Genomic DNA, 13,504 nt, shown 5'->3' with positions numbered 1-13,504 from the left:
ATGTAGCTATACTTAAGACCAACCCATTTTAGATTTGCGTCGAGCGCAAGAGTCATTTATCCCGCTGGTATAATAGCAACAGCACCCAAGATTCGCCCACAAAGTTACTTGCGCTTCACGTTTGATACTTGGGTCTTGAGTTGTATAACTACATTTATTTTTTATTCTTTGTATATTTATTTACAGTATTATTTAGGCAGTTATGACATTCCATAAAGTTCAGCTCCAACTCTAAATCAAACACACCTGAACCAGCAAATCAAAGTCTTCAGATTAACTAGAAAGCTTCAGTGGCGCTCCAGGAACAAAGCTGCCCATCCCTGACGTATACTGATAATAATAAAATGCATTTATATTTGTTTATTTTCACACTTATATTTTGTCATCCATATGCCAATTAGGGGGCATGTTTTACTTCAGACATAGCAATTGCAGTCAGAGTGCCAAGTGCGATGCAATGAGGCCACAGTGTGTGAGGGAAAGATTATGAACAACACCCACGAGATCAGAAACTCCACCCTCTTACCAGAAAGAGACTGACTTGTTATTTCTGCTCTGTCATACTGACTTTAATGTCTTGACAAAAGCAATGAAGAATCAGCAAATGATGAAGAACTATGAGGAAGAACTAAGAAGGATTTGAAACATTTGTTTCTAAACAGACAGCAGATCTTTGTGAGTTGTGGTTAATTCATTTTAAAACCTTGATTCAGAAAGTAAAAGTAAAGTTCAGATTGCTGGAGCTCAAACAGAGAAAATGGCTTCACTGTCTGAAGATGATTTTTCTTGTCCCGTGTGTCAAGAAATCTTCAAGGCTCCTGTTGTTTTATCATGTAGTCACAGTTTCTGTAAAGAGTGTCTTCAACAGTTCTGGAGAACCAAGAAAACTCAGGAGTGTCCTGTCTGCAGGAGATTGTCAAGACATGAGCCTTCAAATAATCTTGTGTTAAAGAACTTGTGTGAGTCGTTCCTGAAGGAGAGAAATGAGAGGCGTTCATCAGGGTCTGAGGAGATCTGCAGTTTACACAGTGAGAAACTCAAACTCTTCTGTCTGGAGGACAAACAGCCTGTGTGTGTCGTGTGTATTAATTCACAGAAACACGACAATCATAAATTCAGACCCATCGGTGAAATGGTTTCATCATATAAGGTAAGACGGATTTAAATATAAGGATAAACACTTAAAGGCATAGTGCACCCAATTAAAATTCTGTTATTTATTACTCACCCTCATGTCGTTTCAAACCCGCAATACTTTCGTTCATCTTCAGAACACAAATTAAGATCTTTTTGATGAAATCTGAGAGATTTTTGTCCCTCCATTGACAGCTACGCAACTACCACTGACACTTCAGTTCATAGAGATCTTAAAACTAATCTATATGAATTTAACGGTTTGAGTCCAACATTTTCAGAGTGTCAATCACTTTATATGATGAACAGATTTCATTTAGGCTTTTATTCACATAAACATACGCTCAACCGATCCTGCTTGACCTGCGAGAATAAACCTCTTGCTGAAGCTCAAACGTGCTGCGTAACACATGAGAATGAACCTCATTGGTTCTCGCATGTCAAGCGAACATGCTTTAACTTCTGTTTACCACAACTGATGTGTGAGTTGATGAATGTTTATGTTAACGTTATCATATAAAGCAGTGTTTGCCAACCTTGGGGTCAATTTATGAGGGGTCGCCAAGCTCACTTTAGTTTGAGGGTTAGGGATGAAATGGTTACCAGTTTGACGATAAACCACGATGCAATTTCTGATGATTAGTATTACGGTTTAATATTTTAAATAATAAATATTAATATTAATATTTTGATTGCCAGGGTTAAAAAACCCATAGTAAATACTGTCCAGTATTAAGCAAAGTAAGCAACAGCCTCACTAAGACACAACATGCAGCGTAGCTTTAGTTTTGTTTGAAAAAATGACAGAAAGAAGTGAGAGGTTTTACAACCTTTTCAACTGGAGTGCCGAGGGAAATTATATAATATTTTGTATGAATGAATTCTATGAATCTATCTCTGAAGAACTTACTGTCTTGAGAAAAGTTTTTTTGAATTCATTCATTCATTCATTCATTCATTCATTCATTCATTCATTCATTCATTCATTTTCTTTTCATCTTCCCTTCATGTAGGCAGCTGCTTTGTTTACAGTTGTTACCGGGGAATTTCTGCTATTATATTATATTATATTTATATTATATATATATATATATACTGTATATATATTAATATTTCTGCTGTTCTATAAGCGCCACCTACTGACAGACAGTAGATTTACATTTTCATTCAGTCTCTATGTTTGTGAAACTCAGACCACATTTCATTAAAGATTTTTCATGTTAAAATAGGGGTCTCCTGTACACAAGGTTTGGAACCACTGATATAAAGAAATTGAGTCTCTTTAAAAAATGTTGGACTAAACCACTCAATTCATTTAGATTAGTTTTACGATCTCTTTATGAACTTTTTGATGTTTCAAAGTAGTAGTTGCGTCACTGTCAATGGAGGAACAGAAATCTCTCAGATTTCATAAAAAAGATCTTCATTTGTCTTCCGAAGATGAACGAAAGTCTTTTGGTGATGATACACCGGGCAACTTTTTGAGCAATGCTGCAGTCAACGTGCAACCAGGTGAGACACAGGTGAGACACAGGTCCTACGACCGATCTAAAGGATCCAGATAGAAATTTGTTGCCCAATGGGAAAGTGCCCAAGCAACAATCACTCGACAACACCGCTCAAAAAAGTTGCCCCGTGTATCATCACCTTTACGGGTTTGGAACGACATCAGGGTGAGTAATTAATGACAGAATTTTTAATGGGTGAACTATTCCTTTAATTTTATGTATTACATAAAAATATCTCTGTAATTATATTACATATCTATAAGACACATATCATATATGTGTCTTATAGATTTTCTCTTTAAATTCCAGGAGGAGCTCAATACAGCACTGAAGTCCTTACAAGAGAAACTGAAACACAATGGAAACATTAAAGGAGAGTTTGAGGAAACAGTTCAACACATCAAGGTGAGGATTGATTCTTTTGACATATTTACATGTTTGATTAGAACAGCTGAACTGATTTGTCTGACATAATACAATTTTGCTATGTTGGCTGGAACACACACACACACACACACACACACACACACACACACACACACACACAATTCATGTGTATTTTCACACTACTGACAAAACACATTACTAGTACTTCAGAAAGTTAACTAACCCACATTTCCCCACTCACTCTTCATGCCGCTCCAGAATCAGTTGCGTCTTTGAGATGATTTAAGTGAATGTGATGTGATTTCAGTCTCAAGCTGAGCGCACAGAGTGTCAGATTAAACAGCAGTTTGAGAAACTTCATCAGTTTCTCAGAGATGAAGAAGAAGCTACAATCACTGCACTGAGAGAGGAAGAGGAGCAGAAAAAGCAGATGATGAAGGAGAAGCTGGAGGAGATGAACACACATATCTCAGATCTTTCACACACAATCAAAGACATGGAGGAGATGATGAAAGCCAGTGACGTCTGCTTTCTGAAGGTCTGATTTCACATCATTGATTGATTGATTGATTGATTGATTGAGGTCTTTATGATAAATGGTGTGTTTGTTCTGCAGGAGTTTTCAGTCTCAATGGAAAGGTTAGTGATCTGCTGGTGTCTCTGGTCTCTCTGCTTCTGATCCAAAGCCACTGCAGTTCTGACTCCTGAATGTTCTTCCAGAGTCCAGATCTCACAGCCGGATCCACAGATGGCTTCTGGAGCTTTGATTCATGTCTCACGATACTTGGGAAACCTGCCGTTCAGAGTCTGGAAGAAGATGCAGGACATCGTCCAAAACAGTGAGTCTGGAGAAGATCTGTGCAGTTACACACTGGAAATCATGCATGGGGTTTTCATGACACAAAAGCACTAGATTATTTCAGTTTGTAGTAAGTGAAGATCACACTAGTTCTGGTATATAATGAATATGAACTATTTTTCGAGAATGTTTTTCTTTATCTACTCAAGTCCAGAACAATCTCAACAGAGTAAAAGTGAAAAGATACTTGAGGCTTTATTTGTAATTCTTCAGACTAAAATACTGAACCTAAAATATAATATTGTGAACTAAAGGAACTTCAATATGTATTTCATGTTCCTCAAAAAGTTTCCATTATAATGTGTTACTAGAGGGACTATTGACAGTCTCTCAAGTTCATGAAGAAAATTTTACATTTTAAATTATTTAACATTTTAAATAATTGTATAATCTCGTCAGAAAGCTGCAATCAGATTCACAACATTGAGAATAACTTTAAAAGATTGTTTTTTAAAGATTGTTCTAAAATCAAAACTTATTAAAGGGATACTTCACCTCTGGAAAGATGAATGTGTATTTAAAATGGGTCATTTATGTAGAAGAAATGTGAAATTATTTTTGAATTTGGAGCTTTCTAGACTGAGAAAAGCCAGAAAATTTATTTTTGGCTTATGTGGATGAAAGACAACAACTCCCAGAATGCACTTGCTTCACTGCCCTAGGAGGCCACTCCCAAGCCACGCCTACCGGCTTAAATAAAAAGGCTAGGCTACTAGCGAGTCTCCGTGACGAGTCTTCCCGGGATTTTGAGATCGCCCAAAATGTCCGGGATTCGGCCTTTGCGTTCTACAGTCTCTATTCATTATGTTTACAGTGGCGAGCAGGACGAGACTAGGGCGTGACGCCGGTGTCGTGATTACTGATGAGCGGCACCTGTGAGACGCACCGGTCTTGTATCTCTCACGGAGGAGCGGGAATTTTCTTAGTAATGTTAAAACGCACATCAACCGATCACTTGTTTAGCGTTCATGTAAACACTACATTCAAATTCACCAATCGGAATGAATTCAGTTAGATTGAAACAAAAGGTGTGCATGTAAACAATGAATGGCGACTGCAGAAAGCAAAAGCCGAATCCCAGACATTTTGGACGATCTCGACGGCCGGACATGTCTGGGAAAAAGAGGATGGTAACCTCTGCTCAGCTTTCTCCTACTACTCAGCTTTCTCCTACTACTCAGCTTTCTCCACAGAACAAGAGCCTGCTAGCTTCCAAAAAAAGATGGCTGACACTATGTGTACATTCTGTGAGTGAGATCCCACCCTCTATGGGAGGGTTGAAAACATGCGGGACAGCCCCTACTACTGGCTGTAGTCTTTAGCCTCTGGCCAAAAAATCCTCCGATGACGCAAAGGTTTTTGCGTCATCAGAGGATTTTTTCCAGACAAAAAATACATAAATCTCTCGTCTCAGGGGGATATGAGGGTGGAAAGCACGGTAATTCGAAAATACTACAGGTTTTCTACTTATACAAAGCTTAATGCTAAATCCTGAAGTATCCCTTTAAGAAGAATTAAAAATTTTGAAAATAATTATCTTAAAAATCACATCTTTATATTATGAAATATATTGTTAGATTTACCATTTGATGATTCATGTATTTTTTGTATTAAACAATCCAACCTTGTGAGTAGGACCATACAATCAGAACATCAAAACTTCTCAACATATTCCAGAAGAACATATTTCACAAGACATTATTACGGAAATATTTGAGAACTTTTCAATAATTGTTTAAGAATTGCACTTAGAAACAATCAAAAGGTATATTGGAATTTATTGTACGAATTTATTTTTTTATTTTTTTATTTTTTTAAGAATCCTGAATCCATTTTGAAAGTGTTTATAGAACAGGGGTGTCAAACTCAGTTCCTGGAGGGCCACAGCTTCAACCCTAATTAAACACACCTGATCCAGCTAATCAAGGTCTTCAGGATTACTAGAAACTTCATGGCAGGTGTTGTTGGAGCTAAACTCTGCAGGACAGTGGCCCTCCGGGAACTGAGTTTGACACCCCTGTTCTAGAAGAAGTGCCTCTTGTATCTTGATTTTTCCATGTTTCAGAAACACAATGATGAGGGTCTGTTTAGATAATGACCTGTTTATCAGAAGAACCTGCTTACTTAAAATATGAAAATTATTATTCATTACAAAGTCAAACACAACAGACAGAAACAAAGTATTTGAAACAAATATACTTAATGAAGATCATCAGATGATGCTGTGGTAGATTTTTCTTATTTTCGCACATGACCAGTCTAACTCGTCTACAATCGACGTCCCTGAACGTCTACAGTCGACATTAATAATATCTTAAAATAATGCCTGACGTAAAATAATAATATAAATATACTCTAGCTCTGCGTCTACGGTCGGCAACTGGCTTCGAGTTCACAATCCCTAACTTGTTCCCCTAACTAACTTGCTGCACAATAACTAGACAGACTCCAGACAGTGCCTTAGAATATGCTTTAATCACGACCGGAGGATCTCAGACCAGTATTCAGAGAGAATCCCACCAGCAAAAGGAATACAACAGTTTTTATAGAATAGGAGCATTTTATAAATTACATAATTTCCATACAATTTGATTGGTTCTACATAGGCAAACACTTCTGTTAGTACCCACATGGCAACATTGTGACGGCCCAGATCCGGCCCACATCTGGCACTTGTGGAATGCTGATCTTGCCCACATGCAGTGTGGAATGACAGCCCTTGGGCGGACCGCTCCTGTTTGCCAGATCTGGGCCACAAGCAGGCCATAGCAATGCCACATGTCAGCCAAGAGCAAAGAAATAAACCAGAACTGGACCTTATCTGAGACACAAAGTCTGTGTATATTAAATATGGAGTCATCTCATCCTTAATAAGCCTGTTAACAAGCAGAATCACTGAAGGAAAGAAGAGAACAGAAAAAGAGACGAGCAGAAACACAAGAGCTACAACTGACTTCAGACACAGCCTTAGATGAAATCAACTGAAGAGAAAAGAAGACATTAAATCTGTGAAGATCTCAGCAGAGGAGGTTTAAACAACTCCACAAACATCATTACCAGCTTCACTTATTACTAACCAGACTGACTTTATTTCTGTCAGACGTCTACAGAAGTTTTTATATGGAAGTAAAATAATGTCAAATGTTTTTGAAATAAAAAGCCTGTTGAATTGCACTACTTGAAAAAAATAGGCATTGCATTAACCATGCTTGCATTTTAATGCATTGTATTTTTAGGGCTTGCATTTTTATGGGCTGAAATTCAGCATGGTTGAATATTTAAGCTTTGAATATTTCAATTAAAAACATTTCAAACACCTTTTCATTATAAAAAATTCAATAATCCATATTCACCTTTCATATTTCACTTCCAAAATATTCAAACTGTTTAAAAATACAACCAATAATATTCAACAGGCAATTTTCGGTCCATTTTATTTCGCTTTGCAAATTCGCTTCCACAAATTCAGTGGTTCAAATCCAACAGTAAATTCAACATTGACGTCCAGGAACTGCAGGAAAAGCAATAGATTACCGAGCATACTCTCCATCTGCTGTTAGTCGACCTCACCATCAGATGGTGCAAAAGTGCGTGTTGTTGACGAAGACCAGCAAAATTAGAGCAAGTCATTCATTCATAAAACTCATTTACAGCAATGTAAGTGTATTTGTGATTATTATGACGGCTGTTTTATGTTAAATTCAGTGCCTTCACGGTTACTGTTCCTGTGTAGCCTACATGCATCTTTCTCTACCGTGAACGAGATTATGTTATTCCCCGATGCGGATGTACAGATCCAATATTACATGTTTGAGGTTGACATATATTTCTCTTGGTTGTTTAGTTGCCTTAACTTTATATTGTGGCGATGTGCTGCATGCAGGCTATTAGGGTTTCCCTCAATACTTCTGGACATATACAACGCTTAACGTAGATTAATGGACTACAGTGATGTAAAAGACCAAACTCGCAGGCAAGCAGATGGACTCAGAATAACGCGCAAAGCTGAGCGTTTCCCAGTGATAGACTGGCATAAAGATGGCTTGATGTTGGACATTCGCACATTTAGGGACCGTCTCTAAAGTGTATACGACTTTGGTATACACGTTTCTAACTCCGATAGCATTTGAATAGAACGACTTACAGTCATAAAACCAACTATAAAGTGCTCATGTAGTGTCAGGCATAATGCGCACCCTTTGGAGTTTTGATATTTATTCAAATAAATTTAAGTTTGCTATTGAAGTTAGAAACATGTATGCCAATGTTGTATGCAACTTTAGAGACGGTCCCTAAATGTGCGAATGTCCAATGTCAAGCCAATTTTACTTTTAGTCATTTAGCAGACGCTTTTATCCAAAGTGATTTACAGTTAAATTAACAATAGGACAACAATATGCAGGTGCTATGACAGTTTAAGCTAATGCAATACACGTAGGCATACTATATATAGTAGGCTATATCAGTATATGTATATCACCAGTAGGTGTACGTTATATCGCCAGTATATCACGAAACGCTCAGCATGAAACTTTGCGCGTCAAGTTCATATTCTGAGTCCATGCTTGCCTGTAGCCTATATAGTAGCCTACAGCCTACTTCCCCAATAAGGTGCAAGATTGATCTTTCATATCACTGTATTAGTAGGCTACATTAAGCTACGTTAAGCGTTTTGTCCCAACTGAAGGGGAATCCTTGAGAGGTATTCTGCCCTACAAAGGCAAAAGACCTTAACTCACCAGAGTGTGAAACTGAGAAAAATGACTTTAAAGTTTTTTTGTTGTCCAGCCAATTGTATGATAGGTAGGACACTGAAAATTTGCCAAGTAGTTGTCATAATGAATATATTTATCTACATAAAAAAAATTGAGCTCAAACTTGACCTTTGACCCTTATTTGGAAGTTACTGCATTCTGCCTTTGCATTATCTGCAAAACAATAATGGCTCATACAAAGGCAAAGTACCTTAACTTCTAATTTATTGACCATTTTGACTTTTATCACTCTATAAAAACATTTATATGATAACAATGATAGTCTTAAAATAACATTTAGTGAGTTCTGTTTAGAAGGCTTAATATTACATCAATAGAATATTATAAAATAAAAAATAATGAGAAGGCTACTGTACTGGATCGGTTTAAAACTTTATCGGTGTTCTTAATTTAAGTAAAAAAACACTAAAGAAGAAGTTAAAGTAACCTTTCACAAATATTTCTTACATTTGAAAGATTTGATTTGACACACACACACACAGAGGCCTCTGTTTTCTGACGTGCTCTCTGCTTGCCGTTGCGGATTGAGGAACGCGCTGATTAGCCGGTTTCATATGTTGTGTGTGCAAAGATAAGCGCCAGTAAATTTAAAGTATATGCTTAACGGCCCAAAAACCAGGACATTTTCATCACTTTATAAAAAAAAATTAAAAAACAGCCACGACGGCCAGGACAAGACGTGAAACCATGACATGTCCTGGGAAAACAGGACGTTTGGGTCACCCTAATTTTAACTGTTTAACCGGATGTCTGCCTACTAGCCTACCTACAGCGACACTTAAAATGTCAACCTCCGGACAACTTGCACTTTGATAGATTAGGTTAGCCAGCCGGCACATGATGGATTTAAACAATGGATTGTCTTCTCAGTGGATGTCGTTTTCCATGGATTTTGAGTTTGACCATGTTAAAAAAAAGGTAAGCTGCAATCTAAGTTATATCTGCTGGGTTTGTTTGTTTGCGTGGTAATGTTTTCTCCTCCCCTTACTTATCGTGAGGCGTCCCCAACCCACTCGCGTTGTTTTCAATTACATATAGGCATTAACATTACATCGTAACTTCAACGCGGCAAAAATTTAACGTTGGTAAAACAAAGGCAGAGTGCCTTAACTCCAACTGTAACTTGATTCCAGCATTCTAGAGTGCAGCGGAACAAAGCTAAAAGACCGTAACTGATGTTAAGGGCTTCTGCCTTTGCTTTCCCTCTGCTTTTGGAAGTTATGACAAAAACAACATCTTATTTTTAGCAGAAAAGAACAAAATTGACTCAAGATATTTTTCCACATGATAAAACTGATGTCCATTGTTCCAAAAATAGCAATAACTAATTTTGACCAAAATTGAAGTTAAGGTCTTTTGCCTTTGCACGGCAGTATTGAGGGAAACCGATTATAATCCTGTTCATGGTAGAGAAAGCTGATGACATGTAGAATACACAGGGAAAGTAACAATGAAGTTATTGAATGAAACATAAACACACAGCTTTTGTGTGTTTATCATCTTTTCCGCACATACTGACACAGATAATCATTTCCATTTTATGAATGAATGTCTTCTTCTTCAACAACAAGCGCTTTTGCGCCATCTGATGGTGGTTGACTAACAGCAGATGGAGAGTATGCTCGGTAATCTATTGCTTTTCCTGCAGTTCGTGGACGTCAATGTTGAATTTACTGTCGAATTTGAACAACTGAATTTGTGGAAGCGAATTTTGCAAAGCGAAATAAAATGGCCCGAAAATTGCCTGTTGAATATTATTGGTTGTATTTTTAAACAGTTTGAATATTTTGGAAGTGAAATATGAAAGGTGAATATGGATTATTGAATTTTTAATAATGAAAAGGTGTTTGAAATGTTTTTAATTGAAATATTCACAGCTTAAATATTCAACCATGTTGAATTTCAGGCCATAAAAATGCAAGCCCTAAAAATACAATGCATTAAAATGCAAGCATGGTTAATGCAATGCCTATTTTTATTTTTTATTTTTCAAGTAGTGCAATTCAATAGGCTTTTTATTTCAAAAACATTTGACATTATTTTACTTCCATATTTTTATTGAGAATTAACAGAGGTTTAACTCTAATGTGTTTCATTTGAAGTCACCATAACAGTGATTCGTGTTTCCATTAGTTGGACTCTTAACTCTTATTATCTTTTGTCTTTTTTAGGCTGCTATGACAGTGTGTTTGTCAAACACATTTGCAGCAGCAAAGAAAGCTAAAGTGAAATGAGATCAGGTGATGATGGTTTCCTGTTGATGGTTTTATAATCATCATGAAATAACCTGTTTCACTGATGTCATTTGAATCTAACAATTGTTTAGTACCATTAATATATTCACATTACAAACCCTGTGTTACTGTAACATGAGATTCAGCAATATATATTAATTAAATTATTATAATATATAATTATTAATTAAAATATTACTTAAAAAATCCATCACAATGCTGAACAGAATTTTGTGATTTGAACTTTTCCAAAATATTTGTTTCACTTGATGAGACACAAATGTTTGAATCACACATTTAATATTTGTCGCTGATTCCATTAAACACTGATAATAAAAATGAGTGTGTAACTAAAAACACTGACAGTGATCAAAGGAAAATGTCTGATGTGTTTGATCAAAAGGACAAGTGTCATAATTCATAATAATCTGTGTTCGGTTCACTCTTGATCATTATATGAAGATCAGAATAAAAGCTTCTGTTGATTGTGTCTCATCAGCTCCTGTGATTCTGGATCCAAACACTGCTCATCCATTCCTCGTTCTGTCTGATGATCTGACCAGTGTGAGATGGATCTGGGACGAACAACCTCTTCCTGATAATCCAGAGAGATTTGATGGGTGTCCCTGTGTTCTGGGTTCAGAGGGTTTTAACTCAGGAACACACAGCTGGGATGTGGAGGTTAAAGAGAATGAATGGTGGAGACTTGGAGTAACTACAGCATCAAACCTGAGGAAGGGAGATGATTTCTTTAACACTGATGTCTGGAGTGTGAAGTATGATCCGTATGAACTGGGTGAAGAGTTTGGTTTTCCTGTTGAACAGGATCTTGAGTGTGTGAGAGTTAATCTGGACTATGACAGAGGAACGGTGTCATTCTCTGATCCTGTAACTAACACACATCTACACACATTCACAACCACCTTCACTGACACACTCTTTCCATTCTTCTGGTGTTGGATTGACTCTCTGAAGATCTTACCAGTCAATAGTCAGTAAAAGTTACTCCTGTAAGTCTGGATCGACATACTTTCATCATGTTTCCAGTATTTAATTAATATCACATGAGTAAGAGTGCTGTTGATCTGTGATTGGGCTGCAGTTGATCACATGACTGTTGGCTGATCACATGACTGATATCTACAGCAACACTCACACTCTCATATTGCTGTTATACTACAGATCAATAAACAAGTTAGAAAGTTTATTAATCTTTAAAAATAAAAAAATTGTAAAATTGTGTTCATAGGGTCTGTCCCATATTTTCTGCTGAGGTGTTGATATCAGTCAATAATTTTACTCTCAATATTATCCAAATATTTTCAGGGTTTCAGGCATGGAAAACCTGCAAATATCAAGGAAATTTAAAATTGTGATTTCCATGCCTGGAAAAGTTATGTTAACCCTCAGGGGTCTAAGGTGTGTTTGGGGCCCTTGGGATGTTTTGACATGCCCTGACATTTGTGCTTTTTTCAGTTATTTATAAACATATTAATGGCAAAGGTGTAAATTCACTCTATATAGCACAAACAGGGCTACCATAATATGTGAGCAACATGTATGTAGATGTTTGTATTTTTAAGAGAATAATGTTTATGCGTGGTTATTGAAAAAATTAAAAATGAAAGTTGCTGAAATAAGACCATACTCATACTAAATATGTGTCCACAAGACTTTTGACTAATGGATGTTGTCGCTTCGAGTTCTGGCTTCAAAATTATGTGAAAATAGTCGCTTTATCGTTCACAAAAAACAATACATTGATTTAAACTGTGTAAGACAGGTTTTGCTTGGAAAGCCAATATGCGAGGGGGGTGTGAACGACGAGTGGTTTACACCTGAGAATACAATGTCCCACCCATTATGCGTAATGACTTACATAATGAGCCATTCATTCAGGTGTGACACTGACTGAGCCACAAGAATGAATGCAAGGACAAAAGATATATTTAGAAGAAGACTTATATTGACCATTTAAGATTTTGCTTACATCTATCCTGTAAATATGTTTTGCTATTTTATTAAAAAAGTTACAATTACAACAATAATTACAATTTCAACAATATTTCAAGTGTACACTTTCTTTGTAAAAAAATGATTATAGGCCTACATTTTATCATATGTATTCATTAGTTTGAATAAAGCCAACATTGGAACAGCTAACATCTTAGTTGATGACTTTATTTTTGACAAAAATATACATATATATATATATATATATATATATATATATATATATATATATATATATATAGAACATATGAGCAGAAATTGGCAAACAAAAGCTTATTTGAGGTGGCAGATATTACAGTAAAAATGTATAATCTATCCAAAACTAATCAACGAAATGTTGTCTTTCATATGTCTGTAACATAGGGCTTTCGTTTTTATTATAAGAAATATAAATGTTAATTTGCAGTTTAACCCTAAAACCGTATTCTGGACAAATGTGGGCAAAATAATTTTGATTTATTTTTAAAAAATACTTCCCTTGATCTGAGCGGTACAAGACTTGGCCACTTTTCCTAAGTTTGCCTCCTGAACACACAATTTTTTACTCAATTCTACAATGTTAAGTGGGTGAAAAAAAAAAAATCCTTAATCTTG

General features: G+C 36.3%; 2 protein-coding genes across 3 annotated transcripts in view; both read left to right on the top strand.

Annotated features, from left to right (window-relative positions):
- The window catches only part of LOC311079747 (zinc-binding protein A33-like), a 270,005-nt gene that overhangs the window by 35,882 nt on the left and 220,619 nt on the right, over positions 1–13,504 (top strand). The gene's annotated exons all lie outside the window — the stretch shown is intronic.
- LOC311079906 (E3 ubiquitin-protein ligase TRIM39-like) lies at positions 561–13,058 on the top strand. Of its 2 annotated transcripts, none has more exons than XM_084109627.1 (6): positions 561–1,150; positions 2,952–3,047; positions 3,337–3,567; positions 3,646–3,668; positions 3,750–3,868; positions 11,397–13,058. In XM_084109627.1, the coding sequence occupies exons 1-6, from the start codon at positions 758–760 to the stop codon at positions 11,894–11,896; spliced, it is 1,362 nt and encodes a 453-aa protein (XP_083965753.1). In that variant the 5' UTR covers positions 561–757; the 3' UTR covers positions 11,897–13,058. The 2 variants fall into 2 exon arrangements, with proteins under 2 accessions (XP_083965753.1, XP_083965754.1); XM_084109628.1 differs by having other exon boundaries at positions 845–1,150; positions 2,906–3,047; positions 11,397–13,052.

The sequence above is a fragment of the Abramis brama genome (genome assembly GCF_963993115.1).
Source record: "Abramis brama genome assembly, chromosome: 1".
Lineage (NCBI taxonomy): Eukaryota > Metazoa > Chordata > Actinopteri > Cypriniformes > Leuciscidae > Abramis > Abramis brama.
This window is presented reverse-complemented; position numbering and strand designations above follow the sequence as displayed.

Coding starts and splice junctions, on each gene's coding strand:
- LOC311079906 (XM_084109627.1), top strand. CDS start 758: ATGGCTTCACTGTCTGAAGATGATTTTTCTTGTCCCGTGTGTCAAGAA. Junction 3,048..3,336: donor AAACAGTTCAACACATCAAG/GTGAGGATTGAT, acceptor ATGTGATTTCAG/TCTCAAGCTGAGCGCACAGA. Junction 3,669..3,749: donor TTTTCAGTCTCAATGGAAAG/GTTAGTGATCTG, acceptor ATGTTCTTCCAG/AGTCCAGATCTCACAGCCGG.